General features: G+C 33.3%; 4 protein-coding genes across 4 annotated transcripts; all 4 read left to right on the top strand.

Annotated features, from left to right (window-relative positions):
- Positions 1–228: 228 nt before the first annotated feature.
- On the top strand, positions 229–1,350 carry LOC114747879 (uncharacterized). The gene has a single exon (XM_028936224.1). The coding sequence runs from the start codon at positions 229–231 to the stop codon at positions 1,348–1,350; it is 1,122 nt and encodes a 373-aa protein (XP_028792057.1).
- An 83-nt stretch (positions 1,351–1,433) lies between these two features.
- Positions 1,434–3,304, top strand: LOC114747886 (uncharacterized). The gene is made up of 2 exons (XM_028936231.1): positions 1,434–3,229; positions 3,301–3,304. The coding sequence occupies exons 1-2, from the start codon at positions 1,434–1,436 to the stop codon at positions 3,302–3,304; spliced, it is 1,800 nt and encodes a 599-aa protein (XP_028792064.1).
- Positions 3,305–9,035: 5,731 nt separating this feature from the next.
- Positions 9,036–12,093, top strand: LOC114747895 (shikimate O-hydroxycinnamoyltransferase-like). The gene is made up of 2 exons (XM_028936240.1): positions 9,036–9,532; positions 11,195–12,093. The coding sequence occupies exons 1-2, from the start codon at positions 9,116–9,118 to the stop codon at positions 12,077–12,079; spliced, it is 1,302 nt and encodes a 433-aa protein (XP_028792073.1). The 5' UTR covers positions 9,036–9,115; the 3' UTR covers positions 12,080–12,093.
- A 3,301-nt stretch (positions 12,094–15,394) lies between these two features.
- On the top strand, positions 15,395–18,411 carry LOC114747894 (shikimate O-hydroxycinnamoyltransferase-like). Its single transcript, XM_028936239.1, has 2 exons — positions 15,395–15,991; positions 17,527–18,411. Exons 1-2 carry the CDS (start codon positions 15,575–15,577, stop codon positions 18,409–18,411), a joined length of 1,302 nt encoding a protein of 433 aa, XP_028792072.1. The 5' UTR covers positions 15,395–15,574.
- The last annotated feature ends 3,769 nt before the right edge of the window (positions 18,412–22,180 follow it).

The raw sequence follows: 22,180 nt of genomic DNA on the forward strand, positions 1-22,180 counted from the left end.
CAAGTTTTTGGCGCCGTTGCCGGGGATTAAGGCAATTAGTTTTTAGAATTAGAGGACCTTTAGTAATTTAAGTTTAAGCATTTAGTTTTTTTTTCCTCCTCCTAATTTATTTTTTGCTTATTTTGATAGTTAGGACAATTTTCTTTATTTTAATTTAATTTTTTTTTCCCTTTGTCCACTTCGATTCTTGATCTTTTCCCTCTTTGTCTTTGCAGTAATTCATAGTATATGCCACGTAGATCAAGAAATACACCTGTGAAGACGAGGAGCGTGAATGAGCTTCTAGAGACAACAACACCTGAGCATCCAGTTGGCAAAACTCTAGAAAAAGAGATGGCAGAAGATGAGAATGATAGGTTGGGTGTCAATGATTTCTTGGGAAAACAACCTCGAGGGTACCAATCTGGAATCAAAGTACCACAATTCCAAGCCACTAATTTTGAGATTAAGCAAACAATGCTCAAAATGTTGGAACTTATTGGGCAATTTGGGGGATACAGTAATCAGGATCCCAATCGGCATCTAGTCGAATTTCTTGATGTGTGTGATTCTTTTAAGCAGAATGGAGTTCCTAGTGATGTCATTCGTCTTCGGCTCTTTCCTTACTCTTTACAAGGGAAGGCTAAAGAATGGCTCAACAACCTGGAAGAAGGCAGTATTTCATCATGGGATGACTTGGAAGAGAAGTTTCGATCTAGATTCTTCCCTCATAACAAGATAGTGGATGCTAGAGCCAAATTGATGAATTTTAGCCAACAATTTGATGAGCACCTATATGAAGCTTGGGAAAGATTTAAGTTGCTGGTCAGACAAAGCCCAGGACATAATCAAGAGAAGTGGGTCTTACTTCAAATTTTTAGTAGTCGGTTGACACCTGAATCCAAATCTGAATTAAATGCTGTTACAAATGGAGGAATTACCAAGCAACCGGTGAACCATGTTTGGAGTTGCTTGGATGACTTGGCTGCTGATTATATTCAGAATAGTAATGAACGGAAACAGGTGAAATCTGTAGAAAATGCTGCCAATGACTCTTCTTCACAAGTGATTGCTATGCTCAATACTCTCAACAAAAGATTTGATCACTTAGAAGCACGAGTTGACAAATCCAATAGAGGACAACTAGGGGTTAATGCCATATATACCCCGTGCGATTACTGCGGAGATGGACATGCTTCTGAACAATGCCCTACGTGTCAACAAGTAGAGCCAGTGAACTATGCTGGAAATTTTTGGGGTAATAATCAGAACAACCCTTATGCCAACACTTACAACCCAGGATTAAGGAATCACCCTAACTTGTCTTGGAAACACGGTTCAACACTGGATCAAGTGTCAACTTCTGGGTAAGGCAAGTCTCACCTCCTGGATTTTCTCAATTAGGAAGGCAACATATCCCTAACCAAGTGCCCAAGGTTGATTTAGAGGAAATGATGGCTAAGCTCATGTCTTCTCAGATTAAAAGTAATCAAGAGCAAGCCAACATTAATACAAGAGTAGACTCATCACTTAGGAATCTTGAGGTGCAAATGGGGCAAATCGCAACTGCTGTGAATGCGCTTCAACAAGGAGGGTTACCAAGCAATACTGTACCTAATCCTCGTAAAGATGGTAAAGAGGAGTGCAACGCGATCACCTTGAGGAGTGGTAAGCAATTACCTGATATATCTCCTAAGGCATCAAAGTCGAAACAAACAACTGAGGTACGTTCTGAGCCTAGCAAAAATAAACCAACTGTTGATGAGAAGGAAAATAATGGTGCGACTAGTAAGGAAAAGACAGTTGAGCGTCCTAAAGTGGTGCCACCACTTCCTTTCCCGCAAGTGTTTCAGAAGCAGGTTGAAGATCAACAATATTCGAAGTTTCTGGAAATCTTCAAGCAACTTCATATCAATATTCCTTTTTCTGAGGCATTAGAGCACATGCCCAAATATGCCAAGTTTCTCAAGGACATGTTAAGCAAGAAGAGACGACTTACTGAGTATGCAACTGTGGCACTAACTAAGGAGACAACCAGCATAATTAAGCCCCACATCCCTCTGAAGTGTAAGGATCCTGGTTCTTTTTCTATCCCATGCCTAATTGGAGAACAATTTAAAGGTCGTGCACTCTGTGACTTGGGGTCTGCTGTGAACCTTATGCCTCTCTCTGTTTTTAAGAAGCTCCATTTAGGAGAAGCTAGTCCTACAACTGTGACACTTCAGTTAGCAGACAGAAGCCTCTCATATCCATACGGCGTCATTGAGGATGTACTGGTGAAAGTTGAATCATTCATATATCCTGCTGATTTTATCATCATCGACATTGAAGAGGATAAAGAGATTCCACTAATTGTTGGAAGACCATTTATGGCTACCGCAAAAGCATTAGTGGATGTAGAGAAAGGGACAATAAGTCTACGCTTTGGTGACGAGCAAATCACCTTCAATATGGAGAAAATAATGAAGCATCCAAATATAGTGGAGCAATATGCAAGTATTTCGGTGATAGATGAGTTGATTCAAGAGGAGTTGGATTCGTTTGCTAATAATGACCCGCTCCAAACATTGTTAGCTGAAATTGATATTGGGGAGGATATTAGCCAAGGACAAATTGGGCATGTTTTGAGCACCTCTACAACATTCACTAAGAAATATTGGCAATTTGAATCCTTAGGGCTAGAATCACAAACGACTCCAATTCTTAAACCTTCTTTAGAGCAACCCCCAATGTTAGAGTTGAAGCCACTTCCGTCCCATCTAAAGTATGCATATTTGGGAAATTCTGAAACATTACCAGTAGTAATTTCATCATCACTCTCAGTAGAGCAAGAGGAGCGGTTACTACAGGTGTTAAAGAATAATAAGAAGGCTATAGGATGGACAATAGCGGATATTAAGGGAATCAGCCCTGCCATAGTGATGCATAAGATTCTACTCGAAGATAATCATAAGAAATCCATCCAGCATCAAAGGAGGCTAAACCCTATGATGAAAGAAGTGGTAAAAAAGGAGGTTATTAAGTGGTTGGATGCTGGAATTATTTATCCCATTTCTGATAGCTCGTGGGTTAGCCCGGTGCAATGTGTTCCTAAGAAAGGTGGCATGACAGTAATCACTAATGACCAAAACGAGCTCATCCCCACCCAAACAGTTACTGGTTGGCGAAATTGTATGGACTATAGAAAACTCAATGAAGCCACAAGGAAGGATCATTTTCCACTTCCTTTCATTGACCAAATGTTAGACCGGTTAGCTGGCAAGGAATTCTTTTGCTTCCTGGATGGTTATTCAGGATACAATCAAATTGCCATACACCCAGATGATCAAGAGAAAACAACATTTACTTGTCCTCTATTGGATTTGTCAACTCGTGCTTCTAAGTGATCAAATCTTTTGTTGAGAGTATTGAGCATAGCAATCACTTGTGAAGAAGAGTTATTGGCAGCATTTTCTACAGATTTCACCTGTTTCCGTTCATTACTATTCTGAATATAATCAGCAGCCAAGTCATCCAAGCAACTCCAAACATGGTTCACTGGTTGCTTGGTAATTCCTCCATTTGTAACAGCATTTAATTCAGATTTGGATTCAGGTGTCAACCGACTACTAAAAATTTGAAGTAAGACCCACTTCTCTTGATTATGTCCTGGGCTTTGTCTGACCAGCAACTTAAATCTTTCCCAAGCTTCATATAGGTGCTCATCAAATTGTTGGCTAAAATTCATCAATTTGGCTCTAGCATCCACTATCTTGTTATGAGGGAAGAATCTAGATCGAAACTTCTCTTCCAAGTCATCCCATGATGAAATACTGCCTTCTTCCAGGTTGTTGAGCCATTCTTTAGCCTTCCCTTGTAAAGAGTAAGGAAAGAGCCGAAGACGAATGACATCACTAGGAACTCCATTCTGCTTAAAAGAATCACACACATCAAGAAATTCGACTAGATGCCGATTGGGATCCTGATTATTGTATCCCCCAAATTGCCCAATAAGTTCCAACATTTTGAGCATTGTTTGCTTAATCTCAAAATTAGTGGCTTGGAATTGTGGTACTTTGATTCCAGATTGGTACCCTCGAGGTTGTTTTCCCAAGAAATCATTGACACCCAACCTATCATTCTCATCTTCTGCCATCTCTTTTTCTAGAGTTTTGCCAACTGGATGCTCAGGTGTTGTTGTCTCTAGAAGCTCGTTCACGCTCCTCGTCTTCACAGGTGTATTTCTTGATCTACGTGGCATATACTATGAATTACTGCAAAGACAAAGAGGGAAAAGATCAAGAATCAAAGTGGACAAAGGGAAAAAAAAATTAAAATTAAAATAAAGAAAATTGTCCTAACTATCAAAATAAGCAAAAAATAAATTAGGAGGGGGAAAAAAAACTAAATGCTTAAACTTAAATTACTAAAGGTCCTCTAATTCTAAAAACTAATTGCCTTAATCCCCGGCAACGGCGCCAAAAACTTGATGCACACAATTTGTGAATAACGCAAGTGCACGTGTCGATCAAGTAATAAAAAGTAAGTATAGAGTATCGTTCCCACAGAGAATTAGACAAAATAGTGTTTAGGCACTAAAGTTCCTGTTTTCAATTAAGTTAAGCAAGCTGAATTATGAACGATCGGATAAAAAGACTAAAGATAGAAAAAATTCAATATTAAAGGCAACCTAGAGTTACTAATCCCTTACTAGTTTCATAGACTTTTGCTTTTTATTTAACTAATTAGTCTCAATGTTAATTTAGTTAATCTAGAGTATTTATAGCTAAAAGTGTCTTTCGATCCACTTATAACCCTCTCCTAAGTAATAAGGTTATGTCTAACTCAAATACTTAAGAGGATAAAATAATTTCACTCTTCATCAATTATATGGGGCTCCTAGGTATATTTCTATCCTACTCGCAAATAAGATAAAAACCTAAACCCATATTACTCAATCCTAGAGCCTACTTAAGATTTCCTTCGTCAAGGCTAACCTTAATGCTCAAACTCATATTTAATGATGGCCAAACATTAAATATATATATATTAAACCAAGATTAAGTACCCAAAATTAACATCAAGCATAATTAATTAAATGAAAACAAAGTCTAATCCATAAGTAAGTTCATAGCTACTCTAGATTAAAGAAAAGAACTAGCCACACATGGCCAAAATAAAATCGTGAAAGATAAATATTCAGAATGAAATAACAGAAGATAAAAGATGAAAGAGTAGAAAGCAAAACGGTGTACAATCCTTCCTCCTTTCACTGCTGTTGCCGGAAAAGAATGAAGAATCAGAGACGAATGCTTCGCTGGTACCCCACTGTTTGCTCGCTACGTTCACTCCTGTTCATCCCAATTAATTCCTCGCTGCCGTCACAGTGGAACTGAGACTTACAGGTTGATTCCACACTACTCTCTCTTCTCGCTGCCTCCTTTCCGCCGCCCTTTAGCTCCTGTTGCCAGAAACAGCACAAAGAATTTTTTTTGGTGCCTCTTCGCTGCTATCCCCGGTCCCTATTTATAATCGTTGCCTCTCTTCTCTCCCTTGAATTGAATCCACCGCCTCCTATCCATATCTATCCATATCTCCAATAGAATATACTCCTCCGGTCCTAATTATAAGACCCAATTGACTTATTTGAGGAGATTAAGGAAGTAAGTTAAGTTAGTTATTTATAATAAATAAGTGTTGTCATTCCTAAAATATCCTTGCTAATTAAGTATATTGGCTAAAACTATTATTATTAGAAGGATTATCTTGGAAAAAAAATGCATAAATATAAGAGACAAAATGGATTGGGTCTTATAATTAGGACCAAATAAAAAGTCAAATTGGGTCTTATAATAAGGACCGGAGGAGTAATATATTATCTTATATCATGATGTTGTGCTTAATATCACGGTTCCTTGTTTCCTTAAATCAATATAATACAATATATCATATTTGACTTGTTCCTTGATTCTTGACCGGGACCCACGGCTTCTTCTTTTCTCCCCTCTTCACGCCTTTGATTCTCATATGTGATGTGAATAAATATATATATATATATATATATATTATTTGCTGCATATCTTGCTCCTTTTTGTCTCATCTTTTATTTGTGATATTTTCTTCTCTCAATAATTTTATATCTCCTGTATTAAAGATAATAAAAGATTTGAGTAGATTTTATGCAAAATCATCTTTTATCTTACAATTAATTTAAAAGAAGATACATTAATAAAAGATGATTAAATAGGTATAAATTATCCACAGATTTCACTAAATATATTTCAAAATCTATACCTATTTAATTATAAAAATAATCATTATCATTAATCATTACTTATTTTCATTAACCACTTTTTAATTAATGTAATATTAATTATTACTATTATCATTATATAATGATTAATTCATTATTCTAATGATATGATCATTATTAAAATCCTTGTAAGGGCATTTGTGTGGTGAGAGATTGTAAAGAAGTTGTTCAAAGGCTAATGAAATTTAAAAATTATTCACACCAAGATGAAGTTCAATTACACGTCAAACAATATTTATTGAAAAAATTGTACTTACTTAGATTAATTTTAAAAGTTGTTCAAACCAAGAACAACGTTGAGGTTAGTATTTGGAGAAATAATTCCCACTATGTAGCATTTGAAAAATTTCTTTTACTGTTTGTAGTCTATTGATAAAAATTCCTCATTTATGAAGTAGAAATTAAGACTTCACTGATGAAGAGAAATAGAAAATGACTGAAGAGAGAAGCATCAACGAAGTTATTAAGTGGAATCTATTGATTGATAATTTATCCAAAAATCTTATTATTAATAGAGTAGAGTGATATCGTGAAATCATATTAGTCGAAGGCTTATTGTTATTCAACCAATTAACCAACCTTGGCATTGTAATTTTTATATATTCATATTAATGAACATGGAAAGATAACAAAACCTGCATTTTGCTCATTCTCCTTGCATGCATGGCCCAATTATTACACTTGTTGCTTATCTCTAATCTCTCTCCCTTAACAATGCACTCACCTTTTCAATTCTCATCCATAATCTCCCCTTTAATAATACTCCATGTCAATATCACCTTTTTAATTCCTCGACAAAAACCTCATTATTGATGAAGTATAGTGATATTGTGCAATTAGGTTAGCCAAACCGGCCATCCCTAACGTTTGGCGTTGTAGTTTTATAGACAAATGCTAATGGACATATATACATATATGACAACATGCAATGATAAGTTTTAATATAGGAAATAACAACTAGTCACTTAGTATTGAGACTTTTTAATAACTATTTTTTTATTAAAATCTCATATTAATTCTTTCTATATATAAATAATTGCATTGGATTCTTTCTAAATTTTGAATGAGAGAAAAAAAAAACCGATGAAAAGAAAAGATATAAATAAAAAGAGAAAGTTTGGGAGGAAAAATAGAAACAAACAACAACTTCACACGAGAGATAAGGAATAAGAAGGAAAAAAGAATCTCAGTAAGAAAATAAAGGAGAGATAGAGATTGTGGATACCTGAAATTCCATTCTGCATAAACATAGGATCTAATGTGAAGATGAGCATATAAGCTAGTTTTCTGAATTTTGGATGAGAGAATTGATGCTATTGAAGAGACATAAATAAAAAAGTGAAAGTGAAGAGAATAGGGTTCTGAAATTTGAAATGGATGACATAAACATAAATGAAGAGAGAGAGGAAGAGGAGTAAATGAGGGATTTTGAAATTCGAAATGCGTGATGAGAAGGGAATGAAGGATTTGAATTATCTGCTTAGAGGAGTAAATATTTTGTGTTGGTGCGCAGGCAGTACTTGTTGAGGAGCTATTTTTTAGCTTCAATAAATGGCTGGCACGCGGCCCATGAAAGGAAGATGAGAAAATTGGACGGCTTATGAATAGCATTCGGCGAGAAGCCAATATTAAGCCCCACATACTGATGGCCTAAGGTGGAAGAGTATCTAATGTTATACTACCTCCTATTCTTAATATAAAATGTTTGACTTTTATTTTAATTATAAATATAAAATCTCAATCCACTTTATCTCTTATATTTATACTTTTTTTTTCAATTTGCCCTTCTGACAATGATAATTTTAGTTAATACACTTGATTAGCAAGGATATTTTAGGAAAGACAACGCTTATTTAAGACAAATAACTAACTCAACTTACTTTCTCAATCTCCTCAAATTAGTCAACTGGCTCTTATAACTAAAACCGGAGGTAGTACTACTTTCTGTTTTTAATACAAGAATTTATTTAACTTTTATTTTGGTTCTAAAATAAGATCCAAATCTACTTTATCTCTCATATTTATCTATTTTTTTATAAAATATTACTTATAATAATAGTAATTCTAGTTAATATATTTGATTAGCGATAATATTTTTGAAAAAAACACTTATTTATTACAAATAACTAGTTTAACTATTTTTTTAATTTATTTAAATTAGTTAATAAGCTCTTATATTAAGCTTCCAAGGATATACTCCTCCGGTCCTTAATATAGGACCCAATTGTTAAGTTAGTTTTGGTCCTAAATATAAAACCTATTTCTCATATTTATCAATTTTCTCTAAATTACCCCTATAAATACTCCCTCAAATATAATCAAGTAAAAGAGGGAGATGAGGTATTAAGAAAGATAATTATGGTATTTTAGGAAAAATGTGTCACATTTCTTATAATTAACTAACTTACCTAACTTTCTTAATCTAATCAAATTAGTTAAATGGGTCTTATTAAGGACCGGAGGAGTAGTATTGATAATTGCATTGGATTTTTTTTTGCGTGACCCGTGTGGTCAGTGTTGCTGCTCTAGGTTGCATTTCGTGGCTTATCCCTAACCACTCCCTTAACAATCACTACCAATTCAATTCCTTGATCTCTCTCCTTTCCAATAAGTTAACTCATTTCATTTCATATCTCATCACTTGAACTTCATTTTTGTTAATTTTCCTTTTAAGTGAAATCATTACCTTCGTCTTTCCGTTATTCAAACATCACTATCATCTCAGATTTCGCACAATAAAAAACTTATAATCGTCATCAATAAGTAGTGATCTTTTTCTGTTATTGTTATTCTTTAGATAGATTGGGGTCGCGTCCCTGAGCAAGGAGGAGGAGGAAAAGGAGGATGGTGGTGATAAATGTGAAGGAGTCGACGATTGTTCGACCGGAGGCGAAGACGCCGCAGGTGGTGATTTGGAATTCCAACGTCGACTTGGTGGTGGTGGATATCCACCTTCCGACGGTGTACTTCTACAGGCCGACGGCGGCGGGTGCGTCGAGTTTCTTCGACGCTAAGGTTCTGAAGGAGGCTCTGAGCAAGGCTCTGGTGCCTTTCTACCCAGTGGCTGGGCGGCTTCGCCGGGACGACCACGGCCGCGTAGAAATTGACTGCAATGGCGAAGGCGTCCTCTTCGTCGAGGCCGAAACAGATAACGTCATTGACGATTTCGGTGACTTCGCTCCGACGCTTGAACTCCGGCAGCTCATTCCTGCCGTGGATTATTCCCGGGGAATCGAAACTTATCCCATTTTTGTGTCACAGGTACGTTTCTGAGCCATTTACATCTAAGCAGTTTGGTGATTGTAGTTTGCAAGAAAGGCGCGAAGTTAAATGGGAAAATTTTTACTTGGCACGTTAAATATATTAATAAATCAAAGTACTGCTAAGAACTATATTTATTAGTTTAATGACTATTACTGAAATATGCTTAATAATTGCCTATAGAAAATATGTTTATAACTCATTTGTAAGAGTGAGGTCATGTCATGCATTTTCTTTTTAGAGTGTGTTTGATTAGCGGTGATAGAAATAGTTTTTTTCCAATCTGATTTCTATAAACTGAAGTTGGGGTAAAAGTCAGATAGTATGATGTGATTTATGTTTAGATTAGTTTTTGTAAAAAAATCAGTTTGACAAATTGAAACTTGTTTGGATAATTAATAAAAAAGTAAGTTTAAAAGTAAAATGACTGATAAGGACATGAAATGTATTAAGTAATACATATTTAATATTATATGTATATAATGTGACAACGATAAAAGAAATATTGAAAATAAAATTATTAAAATATTAAAATTAATTTATTATTAGAAAGAAATTAAAAAATGCTAAAATACTTAATTAAATATATTACATGGATAAAGATACCCTCTAAATCAGTTCATATAAACATCTAAAAAATGAACAAAGATTTCATATCAACATATTTAAATAAAGTTGCTGCTCTAAAATCATAACTGCTAATAAAACAAGAACACATAACATTAGAAAAACTCAAAATACTGTAACATTCCTTCCCATTTTACCGCACCAGTATTTTTCTCACCATGAAAAATAAGATCTATCAGCTTCATCCCAAAAATCCATTTGAACCCAAAAACTAAATTACAAAAATGGGATGTCAAACATCATTTTTAACCAAAAAGATACACGTTTGGACCCCAAAAGTGATCCCAAATAGGCCTTTTAAGGAAAGAGCCAACTGTGATAATGATGAATGCTATATATAGAGTATTTTGCAAATATTTTAAAATGCAAACACTCAAAAATAATATAGTATAACTTTCAACAATTTGAAAATAATTATTTAACTATTTCAAATCTGAACAAATATTGAAAAGATTAATAACAAAACTCTTCAATTTTCTTAATGAATAATAAATGGACGAAGCTTCGACTTAAGATTCAAGCGGAGAGAACTAAAAATTTAAACACGTCATGCATTCCTTGCGTCCAAAAGAGAAAATGTGTCAATGAAATGAAACGAATGTCTAAGTATTCAACTTGGATTCAACTCTTATCCTATATTTGATAAGAGAAAAATAGATTAGCAGAGAAAATTTTATTGAGTTCAATTTAAAAATTTGAAAAAGAAAAGTTATAAAATTTTAATAAATATATATGTAAAATTTAAAAAAATCAATTAAAAATTTTAATCACATTTTTTAATTTTTGTGAATTTTTTTCTTCTCTATCCTCTCCTCCATTCCCTCATACCAAGGAATATAATAGAAAGGAGTATGAGATGAAAACTCTAAATCCATATTTGTATTGCGAAACTAAAACCTTACAAGCATGTCTGGGAGGGTCGCCCCCATCTTGGGCTCAACAGTACCCGAGGGATTAGTCATTGGGCTCGCTCCGATGGATACCCTGGTGAAAACAAAAAAAAAAAACTAAAACCTTACAACTTTTGTTCATCAGGTAACACATTTCAAATGTGGAGGGGTGTCATTTGGGGTTGGTATGCATCATTATGCAGCAGATGGATATTCTGGTCTTCACTTTGTCAACACATGGTCAGACATGACTCGTGGCCTTGATCTCTCCCTCCCTCCCTTCATCGACCGGACCCTTCTCCGAGCTCGGAACCCTCCTCGACTGGCATTCGATCATGTCGAATTCAAACTGCCTCCGGCCATGACCACTCCCTCCTCCTCACCACCACCACCAGCTGCAGTATCTATTTTCAAAATAACTCGTGACCACATAAATCTCCTGAAATCCAAGTCCAAAGAAAATGGCAACACAATCAATTATAGTTCCTACGAGATGTTGGCTGGCCATGTCTGGAAAAACGTGTCCAAGGCACGTGACTTACCCCATGATCAAGAAACCAAACTATACATTGCTACTGATGGAAGGTCTAGATTGAAGCCAGAGCTCCCAGAAGGTTACTTTGGGAATGTGGTGTTCATGGCCACACCAATGGCTCTGGCTGGTGAAATCATATCAAATCCAACTTGGCATGCTGCAAGAAAAATCCATGAGGCTTTGGTGAGAATGGACGATGAGTATTTGAGGTCGGCTTTGGATTACTTGGAGCTTCAACCTGATTTGAAAGTCCTTGTTCGTGGGGCTCATACCTTTAAGTGTCCCAATTTGGGGATCACTAGTTGGGTTAGATTGCCAATACATTATGCTGATTTTGGATGGGGGAAGCCTATCTTTATGGGACCTGCCGGGATTGCGTACGAGGGACTGTCTTATATAATTCCAAGTTCATCTAATGATGGCAGCTTCTCTCTCGCCACTGCTCTCCCTCCTGACCATATGAAAGTGTTTCAGGAATTGTTGTATGACATTTAGTTGTTTTTCTTCTTTTTTTTTTCTCTTGTATATGTACCTAAGTGTGTGTTTCAATTATACTACCTCCTGTCCTAATTATAAGACGTTATTTATAGTTTACAAACAAAGTCTTATTAATAGGACCGGGGGTAGTATTGGCTTATTTTAAATAGTATTATAATGTACGCGATAATTAAGTATGTGAGCTCAAAAAAATTTTATTATTACTTTTGATCTTTAATATAAGAGCTAGTTGACTAATTTGAGTATATTAAAAAAATTAGTTCAGTTAGTTATTTGTAATAAATATGTGTTGTTTTTCCTAAAATATCTTTACTAATCAAGTGTATTGACTAGAACTACTATTATTATAAGGACTACCTTGAAAAAAATAACTAAATATGTGAGACAAAGTGAACTGGGATCTTATATTTATAATCAAAATAAAAGTTAAATAAGCTCTTATATTAAGAACCGGAAGTAGTGTTTTATTATTATTATCAGCATTTTTTTGTTTGAAAAAAATGAACCTTGCACTAAAATATTGCCTCTTTCTTGATGCGTTTTTCAATTCATGATTGCTCCTCCTTCCTCTCAATTAGAGCCGGGAAAACAGGTCGAGCCCTTTTAGGCTCTGAAATTTTTCCCCTCAAATTAGAAATAAGTTCTGGAGGGCTGACCCTAGAGGGCCAAGGGCTTAAAAGGGCCGGCCCTAGAGGGTCGAGGGCCGGCCCGTTTAGGCCCTTTTATTTTTTTTGTTTTCCTAAATTTTTTATATAATTATAATATTATTAATTTTTTATATTGTTAATAATATTTCAAATATTTAGTTATTATTATCATTTTAAAATTAAATTTTACAGAATGATTTGATTTATTTAATTTTAGACAATAATTTATCCAATTAAATTTTTAAAAGATGGGTTAATTTGGACTTTAATAATGATTTGATTTATATTATATGTGTTGATATTTTTAAACTATATATATTTGATAATAGAGTATTTTTATACTTATATAACTTGTGATTCTATAATTTGAATTACAAATTCATGAGTTTCAACAACAATATTTCTCACAACAATATGTGGTGAGAGATTGTAAAGAAATTGTTCAAAGGCTAATGGAGTTTAAAAGTTATTCACACCAAGATGAAGTTCAATTACACGTCAAACAATATTTATTGAAAAAATTGGTCTTACTTAGATGAACTTTAAAAGTTGTTCAAACCAAGAACAACGTTGAGGATAGTATTTGGAGAAATAATTCCCACTTTGTAGCATTTGAAAAATTTCTTTTACTGTTTGTAGTCTATTGATAAAAATTCCTCATTTATGCAGTAGAAATTAAGACTTCACTGATGAAGAGAAATAGAAAATGACTGAAGAGAGAAGCATCAACGAAGTTATTAAGTGGAATCTATTGATTGATAATTTATCCAAAAATCTTATTATTAATATAGTAGAGTGATATCGTGAAATCATATTAGTCGAAGGCTTATTGTTATTCAACCAATTAACCAACCTTGGCATTGTAATTTTTATATATTCATATTAATGAACATGGAAAGATAACAAAACCTGCATTTTGCTCATTCTCCTTGCATGCATGGCCCAATTATTACACTTGTTGCTCATCTCTAATCTCTCTCCCTTAATAATGCACTCACCTTTTCAATTCTCATCCATAATCTCCCCTTTAATAATACTCCATGTCACTATTACCTTTTTAATTCCTCGACAAAAACCTCATTATTGATGAAGTATTGTGATATTGTGCAATTAGGTTAGCCAAACCGGTCATCCATAACCTTTGGCGTTGTAGTTTTATAGATAAATGCTAATGCACATATATACATATATGACAACATGCAATGATAAGTTTTAATATAGGAAATGACAACTAGTCACTTAGTAGTGAGACTTTTTAATAACTATTTTTTTATTAAAATCTCATATTAATTCTTTCTATATATAAATAATTGCATTGGATTCTTTCTAAATTTTGAATGAGAGAAAAAAAAAACCGATGAAAAGAAAAGATATAAATAAAAAGAGAAAGTTTGGGAGGAAAAATAGAAACAAACAACAACTTCACACGAGAGATCAGAAATAAGAAGGAAAAAAGAATCTCAGTAAGAAAATAAAGGAGAGATAGAGATTGTGGATACCTGAAATTCCATTCTGCATAAACATAGGATCTAATGTGAAGATGAGCATATAGGCTAGTTTTCTGAATTTTGGATGAGAGAATTGATGCTATTGAAGAGACATAAATAAAAAAGTGAAAGTGAAGAGAATAGGGTTCTGAAATTTGAAATGGATGACATAAACATAAATGAAGAGAGAGAGGAAGAGGAGTAAATGAGGGATTTTGAAATTCGAAATGCGTGATGAGAAGGGAATGAAGGATTTGAATTATCTGCTTAGAGGAGTAAATATTTGGTGTTGGTGCGTAGGCAGTACTTGTTGAGGTGCTATTTTTTAGCTTCAATAAATGGCTTGCACGCGGCCCATGAAAGGAAGATGAGAAAATTGGACGGCTTATGAATAGTATTTGGCGAGATTAAGCCCCACATACTGATGGGCTAAGGTGGAAGAGTATCTAATGTTATACTACTTCCTGTTCTTAATATAAAACCCTATTTGATTTTTATTTTAATCATAAATATAAGATCTCAATTCATTTTATCTCTCATATTTATACTTTTTTTTTCAAAGTAGCTTTCTAACAATGATAATTCTAGTTAATACACTTGATTAGCAAGGATATTTTAGGAAAGACAACACTTATTTAGGACAAATAACTAATTCAACTTACTTTCTTAATCTCCTCAAATTAGTCAACTGGCTCTTATAATTAAGACCGAAGGTAGTACTACTTTCTGTTTTTAATATAAGAATTTATTTAACTTTTATTTTGGTTCTAAAATAAGATCCAAATCTACTTTATCTCTCATATTTATCTATTTTTTTAATAAAATACTACTTATAATAATAGTAATTCTAGCTAATATATTTGATTAGCAATAATATTTTTAAAAAAACACTTATTTATTATAAATAACTAGTTTAACTAATTTTTTTAAATTTATTTAAATTAGTCAACAAGTTCTTATATTAAGCTTCCAACGATATAGTATTGACAATTGCATTGCATTTTTTTCTTGCGTGACCCGTGTGGTCAGTGTTGCTGCTCTACGTTGCATTTCGTGGCTTATCCCTAACCTCTCCCTTAACAATCACCGCCAATTCAATTCCTTGGTCTCTCTCCTTTCCAATAAGTTAAGTCATTTCATTTCCTATCTCATCACTTCAACATCATTTTTCTTAATTTTCCTTTTAAGTGAAATCATTACCTTCGTCTTTCCGTTATTCAAACATCACTATCATCTCAGATTTCGCACAATAAAAAACTTATAATCGTCATTAATAAGTAGTGATCTTTTTCTGTTATTGTTATTCTTTAGATAGATTGGGGTCGCGTCCCTGAGCAAGGAGGAGGAGGAAAAGGAGGATGGTGGTGATAAATGTGAAGGAGTCGACGATTGTTCGACCGGAGGCGAAGACGCCGCGGGTGGTGATTTGGAATTCCAACGTCGACTTGGTGGTGGTGGATATCCACCTTCCGACGGTGTACTTCTACAGGCCGACGGCGGCGGGTGCGTCGAGTTTCTTCGACGCTAATGTTCTGAAGGAGGCTCTGAGCAAGGCTCTGGTGCCTTTCTACCCAGTGGCTGGGCGGCTTCGCCGGGACGACCACGGCCGCGTAGAAATTGACTGCAATGGCGAAGGCGTCCTCTTCGTCGAGGCCGAAACAGATAACGTCATTGACGATTTCGGTGACTTCGCTCCGACGCTTGAACTCCGGCAGCTCATTCCTGCCGTGGATTATTCCCGGGGAATCGAAACTTATCCCATTTTTGTGTCACAGGTACGTTTCTGAGCCATTTACATCTAAGCAGTTTGGTGATTGTAGTTTGCAAGAAAGGCGCGAAGTTAAATGGGAAAATTTTTACTTGGCACGTTAAATATATTAATAAATCAAAGTACTGCTAAGAACTATATTTATCAGTTTAATGACTATTACTGAAATATGCTTAATAATTGCCTATAGAAAATATGTTTATAACTCATTTGTAAGAGTGAGGTCATGTCATGCATTTTCTTTTTAGAGTGTGTTTGATTAGCGGTGATAGAAATAGTTTTTTTCCAATCTGATTTCTATAAACTGAAGTTGGGGTAAAAGTCAGAAGTATGATGTGATTTATATTTGGATTAACTTTTAAAAAAAGTCAGTTTGACAAATTGAAATTGTTTGAATAATTAATAAAAAAATAAGTTTAGAAGTAAAATAACTGATAAGGACATGAAATGTATTAAGTAATACATATTTAATATTATATGTATATAAGTGACAACGATAAAAGAAATATTGAAAATAAAATTATTAAAATATTAAAATTAATTTATTATTAGAAAGAAATTAAAAAATGCTAAAATACTTAATTAAATATATTACATGGATAAAGATACCCTCTAAATCAGTTCATATAAAGATCTAAAAAATGAACAAAGATTTCATATCAACATATTTAAATAAAGTTGCTGCTCTAAAATCACAACTGCTAATAAAACAAGAAAACATAACACTAGAAAAACTCAAAATACTGTAACATTCCTTCCCATTTTACCGCACCGGTATTCTTCTCACCATGAAAAACAAGATCTATCAGCTTCATCCCAAAAATCCATTTGAACCCAAAAATTAAATACAAAAATGGTATGTCAAACATCATTTTTAACCAAAAAGATACACGTTTGGACCCCAAACGTGATCCCAAATAGGCCTTTAAGGAAAGAGCCAACTGTGATAATGATGAATACTATATATAGAGTATTTTTGCAAATATTTTAAACTGCAAACACTCAAAATAATTAGTATAACTTTCAACAATTTGAAAATAATTATTTAACTATTTCAAATCTGAACAAATATTGAAAAGATTAATAACAAAACTCTTCAATTTTCTTAATGAATAATAAATGGACGAAGCTTCGACTTAAGATTCAAGCGGAGAGAACTAAAAATTTAAAAACGTCATGCATTCCTTGCGTCCAAAAAAGAAAATGTGTCAACGAAACCAATGTCTAAGTATTCAACTTGGAGTCAACTCTTATCCTATATTTGATAAGAGAAAAATAGATTAGCAGAGAAAATTTTATTGAGTTCAATTTAAAAATTTGAAAAAATAAAGTTATAAAATTTTAATAAATATATTATGTAAAACTTTAAAAAAATCAATTAAAAATTTTAATCACATTTTTTTATTTTTGTGAATTTTTTTCTTCTCTATCCTCTCCTCCATTCCCTCATACCAAGGAATATAATAGAAAGGAGTATGAGATGAAAACTCTAAATCCATATCTGTATTGCAAAACTAAAACCTTACAACTTTTGTTCATCAGGTAACACATTTCAAATGTGGAGGGGTGTCATTTGGGGTTGGTATGCATCATTATGCAGCAGATGGATATTCTGGTCTTCACTTTGTCAACACATGGTCGGACATGACTCGTGGCCTTGATCTCACCCTCCCTCCTTTCATCGACCGGACCCTTCTCCGAGCCCGGAACCCTCCTCGACCGGTATTCGATCATGTCGAATTCAAACCGCCTCCGGCCATGACCACTCCCTCCTCCTCACCACCACCACCAGCTGCAGTATCTATTTTCAAAATAACTCGTGACCACATAAATCTCCTGAAATCCAAGTCCAAAGAAAATGGCAACACAATCAATTATAGTTCCTACGAGATGTTGGCTGGCCATGTGTGGAAAAACGTGTCCAAGGCACGTGGCTTACCCCATGATCAAGAAACCAAACTGTACATTGCTACTGATGGAAGGTCTAGATTGAAGCCAGAGCTCCCAGAAGGTTACTTTGGGAATGTGGTGTTCATGGCCACACCAATGGCTCTGGCTGGTGAAATCATATCAAATCCAACTTGGCATGCTGCAAGAAAAATCCATGAGGCTTTGGTGAGAATGGACGATGAGTATTTGAGGTCGGCTTTGGATTACTTGGAGCTTCAACCTGATTTGAAAGTCCTTGTTCGTGGGGCTCATACCTTTAAGTGTCCCAATTTGGGGATCACTAGTTGGGTTAGATTGCCAATACATTATGCTGATTTTGGATGGGGGAGGCCTATTTTTATGGGACCTGCTGGGATTGCGTACGAGGGACTGTCTTATATAATTCCAAGTTCATCTAATGATGGCAGCTTCTCTCTCGCCGCTGCTCTCCCTCCTGACCATATGAAAGTGTTTCAGGAATTGTTGTATGACATTTAGTTGTTTTTCTTCTTTTTTTTTTCTCTTGTATATGTACCTAAGTGTGTGTTTCAATTATACTACCTCCTGTCCTAATTATAAGACCTTATTTATAGTTTACAAACAAAGTCTTATTAATAGGACCGGGGGTAGTATTGGCTTATTTTAAATAGTATTATAATGTACGCGATAATTAAGTATGTGAGCTCAAAAGAATTTTATTACTACCTTTGATCCTTAATATAAGAGCTAGTTGACTAATTTGAGTAGAGTTATTTGTAATAAATATGTGTTGTCTTTCCTAAAATATCCTTACTAATTAAGTGTATTGACTAGAACTACTATTATTATAAGGACTATCTTGAAAAAAATAACTAAATATGAGAGACAAAGTGAACTGGGATCTTATATTTAGAATCAAAATAAAAGTCAAATAAGCTCTTATATTAAGAACCGGAAATAGTGTTTTATTATTATTATCAGCATTTTTTTGTTTGAAAAAAAATGAACCTTGCACTAAAATATTGCCTCTTTCTTGATGCGTTTTTCAATTCATGATTGCTCCTTCTTCCTCTCAATAGAGCCGGGAAAACGGACCGAGCCCATTTAGGCTCTAAAATTTTTCCCCTCAAATGGGAAATAAGTCCTGGAGGGTTGACCCTAAAAGGTCGAGGGCTTAAAAGGGCTGGCCCTGGAGGGTCGAGGGCCGACCCATTTAGGCCCTTTTATATTTTTTTGTTTTTCTAAATTTTTTTATATAATTCTAATATTATTAATTTTTTACATTGTTAATAATATTTTAAATATTTAGTTATTATTATTATTTTAAAATTAAATTTTATAGAATGATTTGATTTATTTAATTTTAGACAATAATTTATCTAATTAAATTTTAAAAAAATGGGTTAATTTGGAATTTAATAATGATTTGATTTATATTATATGTGTTGATATTTTTAAACTATATATATTTGATAATAGAGTATTTTTATACTTATATAACTTGTGATTCTATAATTTGAATTAGAAATTCATGAGTTTCAACAACAACATTTCTCACATTAAAGTAAAATAATAGCTAGATTGCAAAATTTAAAAGTAAAATTCCTATAAAGAAGAAAAACTTGATATTTTTGTTACGAAAGAAAAGCATACTTATGAAGAAGAGTAATTGATTATAGTGATAATGAAGTTTCAAAAAATTAATGATAGTGTTTATTTATTGCACAATTGCACTATATATAAAACTTTTGGATGTTGTTATCATGTTAATGAATGTTTTAGATGTTAATGGATATTTATATATGATGATATTTTGTATTTATGAATTAATTTTATTCATACTTATGTCTTTTATTAACAATTTTATTGGTTTATTTTTTATAAAAATATAAAAAAATATTTTTTTAAACGGGCCAAAAGCCCACAGGCCAGCCCTGAGCCCTGTAGCTTAAGGGCCGAGCCTAATAAATTGGGATATTTTTAAAATTTCAGTCCTAAAAGGCCAACCCTTTTAAACTCGTCAACCCTGAAAGACCGGCCCTGATTCCCATCTCTGCCTCTCAAGCTAGCCCTTCTCTTTACCAAAATCACTTTGTTCAAAATGTTAGTTTAATTAAGAGCAATCCACTGTCGTGGTTTAGTCCATTCCAATAGTAATTTAAAGTCAAGCTGGGTTGGATTTAGCCCACCAAATTACCTAGACTAGGCCAAGTAATCCAGAACCTTAATTTTCTTTATGTCTTTTTAATTTTTTTTATCTATGAGAATCAAGATTTGAAACTAATAAACACACTTAGGATAATAAAAAACCTATAATTGTATACAAATCATCCTAAAACATTAAAACTTAATCATAAATCTATAAAAATCTCCAACAATGTTAAACAACAATAAAAAAAGACAACATTCCAAATAACAAGATATTTTTTTTCAGAAAAATCACTTGGATTAAATCAGATCAGTCCAGGTGGTCTAAACATTTGATTTAGAGCCCAATCCAACTCGACCAACTAGTCTGATGCAGTGACATTTGACCCACTGTCTCAATCAGTTCAGTTTCCGGTTCAGTTTTTTGTTTCTTGATTTTTGCACGCCCCTAATATTTAAAAAGAAATAGACTCAGATAATACACTAATACAAATTCTATGTTGCATCTGCTACTACTTTTCAACAGGCCTATTAAAGACACATAAATTAGGATAGGCATTGGCTATCTTTATATAATTAAAAATTAGTTGTATGAATATGAATGATATGATTTTGTACCGCTGTTCTATTTTGTATTGATGATGATATCTTAGCCCAGAAAAGGAAAAAGATACCAATGATGGTAACGTTGGCCTCTTGAAATTAAGTGATCAAATGACCTAGAAACATTATTTTTGCGAGACTCAGTGATATTAATATAAGTATAATAAAATATAAAATTTATAAGTGGTCAACTTTAATTAATCATAACTTTTTCAATTCTCTTACTCTTTTTAAAATGGATGATGTTAAAAAAAAAGGATTTAAATTATTATATACTATTCACATCATATAAATAATATCTATAATAAAACACAAATAAAGGTTTCGTATTTTTAATGTTATTTTTTATTTAAATATAAAAACAGTATCGTTGTACTAAATATAAAAGGTGAAAGTGTATTTCTTTGTCTTAAATATATGACTTATATAACTAACATATGACTTACAGTGATTAACATAATTAATTAAATTAATTATTTATGAAAAATGCATATGATTTTTTCTAGAATACTTTATTGATAATTTATATTGAAAATAGAAGGTTGGAAGACAAGATGAATTCATATCCTACACTTAAAACTAACATAAATATTTTTAAACATTTTTAATGCAGTTTTAAACACTTAAAATAAATATTTTTAAACATTTTTACTGCAGTTTTAAACTGTTCAGGCTATAGTTGTTTTAGATTTATTTAATTTTTTATAATTTAATATTTTACTAGTAATTTTAAAATATTAAATTTGCAATGCCCAAATTTTAATCTAATTATAGAGAGATGGTTATTGATATATTTCTTTAAATACGTGCAAAAATAAGGATATTTATAGAAATGATAATATTTATATTAAGTTTTCTATATTCATTAAGTTAAGTTCTCTAATTACATAACATATTAAAAAATAGGACACATGTCACGTATAATTACAAAACTTAATATCATAGATATAAAAAATTTGACCTAGCTATTGTTCATTAAAAAATAAAATTAAAAATTAAAAAAATAAATTGAGATTTTAAATTTAATATCAAACTTATTTTTTTAATTAACTCTTATATTTAAGACTCATGGCAGTATTAACTATTTGGAGGACAAAACGATCTGCATTTAGAAAGTGTTTGGAAATCCTTAAAGAACACTTAAAAAACAGTTTTTATACAAATAGAGATAAAACTATTTTTGTATACTGGCCTTAAAAGACAAATCCAAACACATCCTTCTTAATTTAAGCTGTGGGTGACTGACGGGTGAGTTGGGTGGTTCAGATTTCAGAGGCTGCCAGCACAGAAAGGAACAAGTGAGACAAGAGGAGGGCCGCGGAATTAATGGGCGGGCTCCAGCGACCACCCATCTAGGCGGCGGCGACTACCGCCAATTCACTTTGACACGTCCCATCAACCTCCCACACCCCCACCCACTCCTTTAACACCCACCCTTCAGACGCTCGTTTTCCTCTTTACAAAAAAAAATATATTCATGCCGCCCCAGCCTTGAATAATGAATCTCTGGACAAAAATAGAATCTAGAACCAGAAGC

Source organism: Neltuma alba, unplaced genomic scaffold (assembly GCF_004799145.2).
Source record: "Neltuma alba isolate B1F8T4 unplaced genomic scaffold, ASM479914v2 tig00005505_pilon, whole genome shotgun sequence".
Taxonomy (NCBI): domain Eukaryota; kingdom Viridiplantae; phylum Streptophyta; class Magnoliopsida; order Fabales; family Fabaceae; genus Neltuma; species Neltuma alba.

Coding starts and splice junctions, on each gene's coding strand:
- LOC114747879 (XM_028936224.1), top strand. CDS start 229: ATGCCACGTAGATCAAGAAATACACCTGTGAAGACGAGGAGCGTGAAT.
- LOC114747886 (XM_028936231.1), top strand. CDS start 1,434: ATGGCTAAGCTCATGTCTTCTCAGATTAAAAGTAATCAAGAGCAAGCC.
- LOC114747895 (XM_028936240.1), top strand. CDS start 9,116: ATGGTGGTGATAAATGTGAAGGAGTCGACGATTGTTCGACCGGAGGCG. Junction 9,533..11,194: donor ATCCCATTTTTGTGTCACAG/GTACGTTTCTGA, acceptor TTTGTTCATCAG/GTAACACATTTCAAATGTGG.
- LOC114747894 (XM_028936239.1), top strand. CDS start 15,575: ATGGTGGTGATAAATGTGAAGGAGTCGACGATTGTTCGACCGGAGGCG. Junction 15,992..17,526: donor ATCCCATTTTTGTGTCACAG/GTACGTTTCTGA, acceptor TTTGTTCATCAG/GTAACACATTTCAAATGTGG.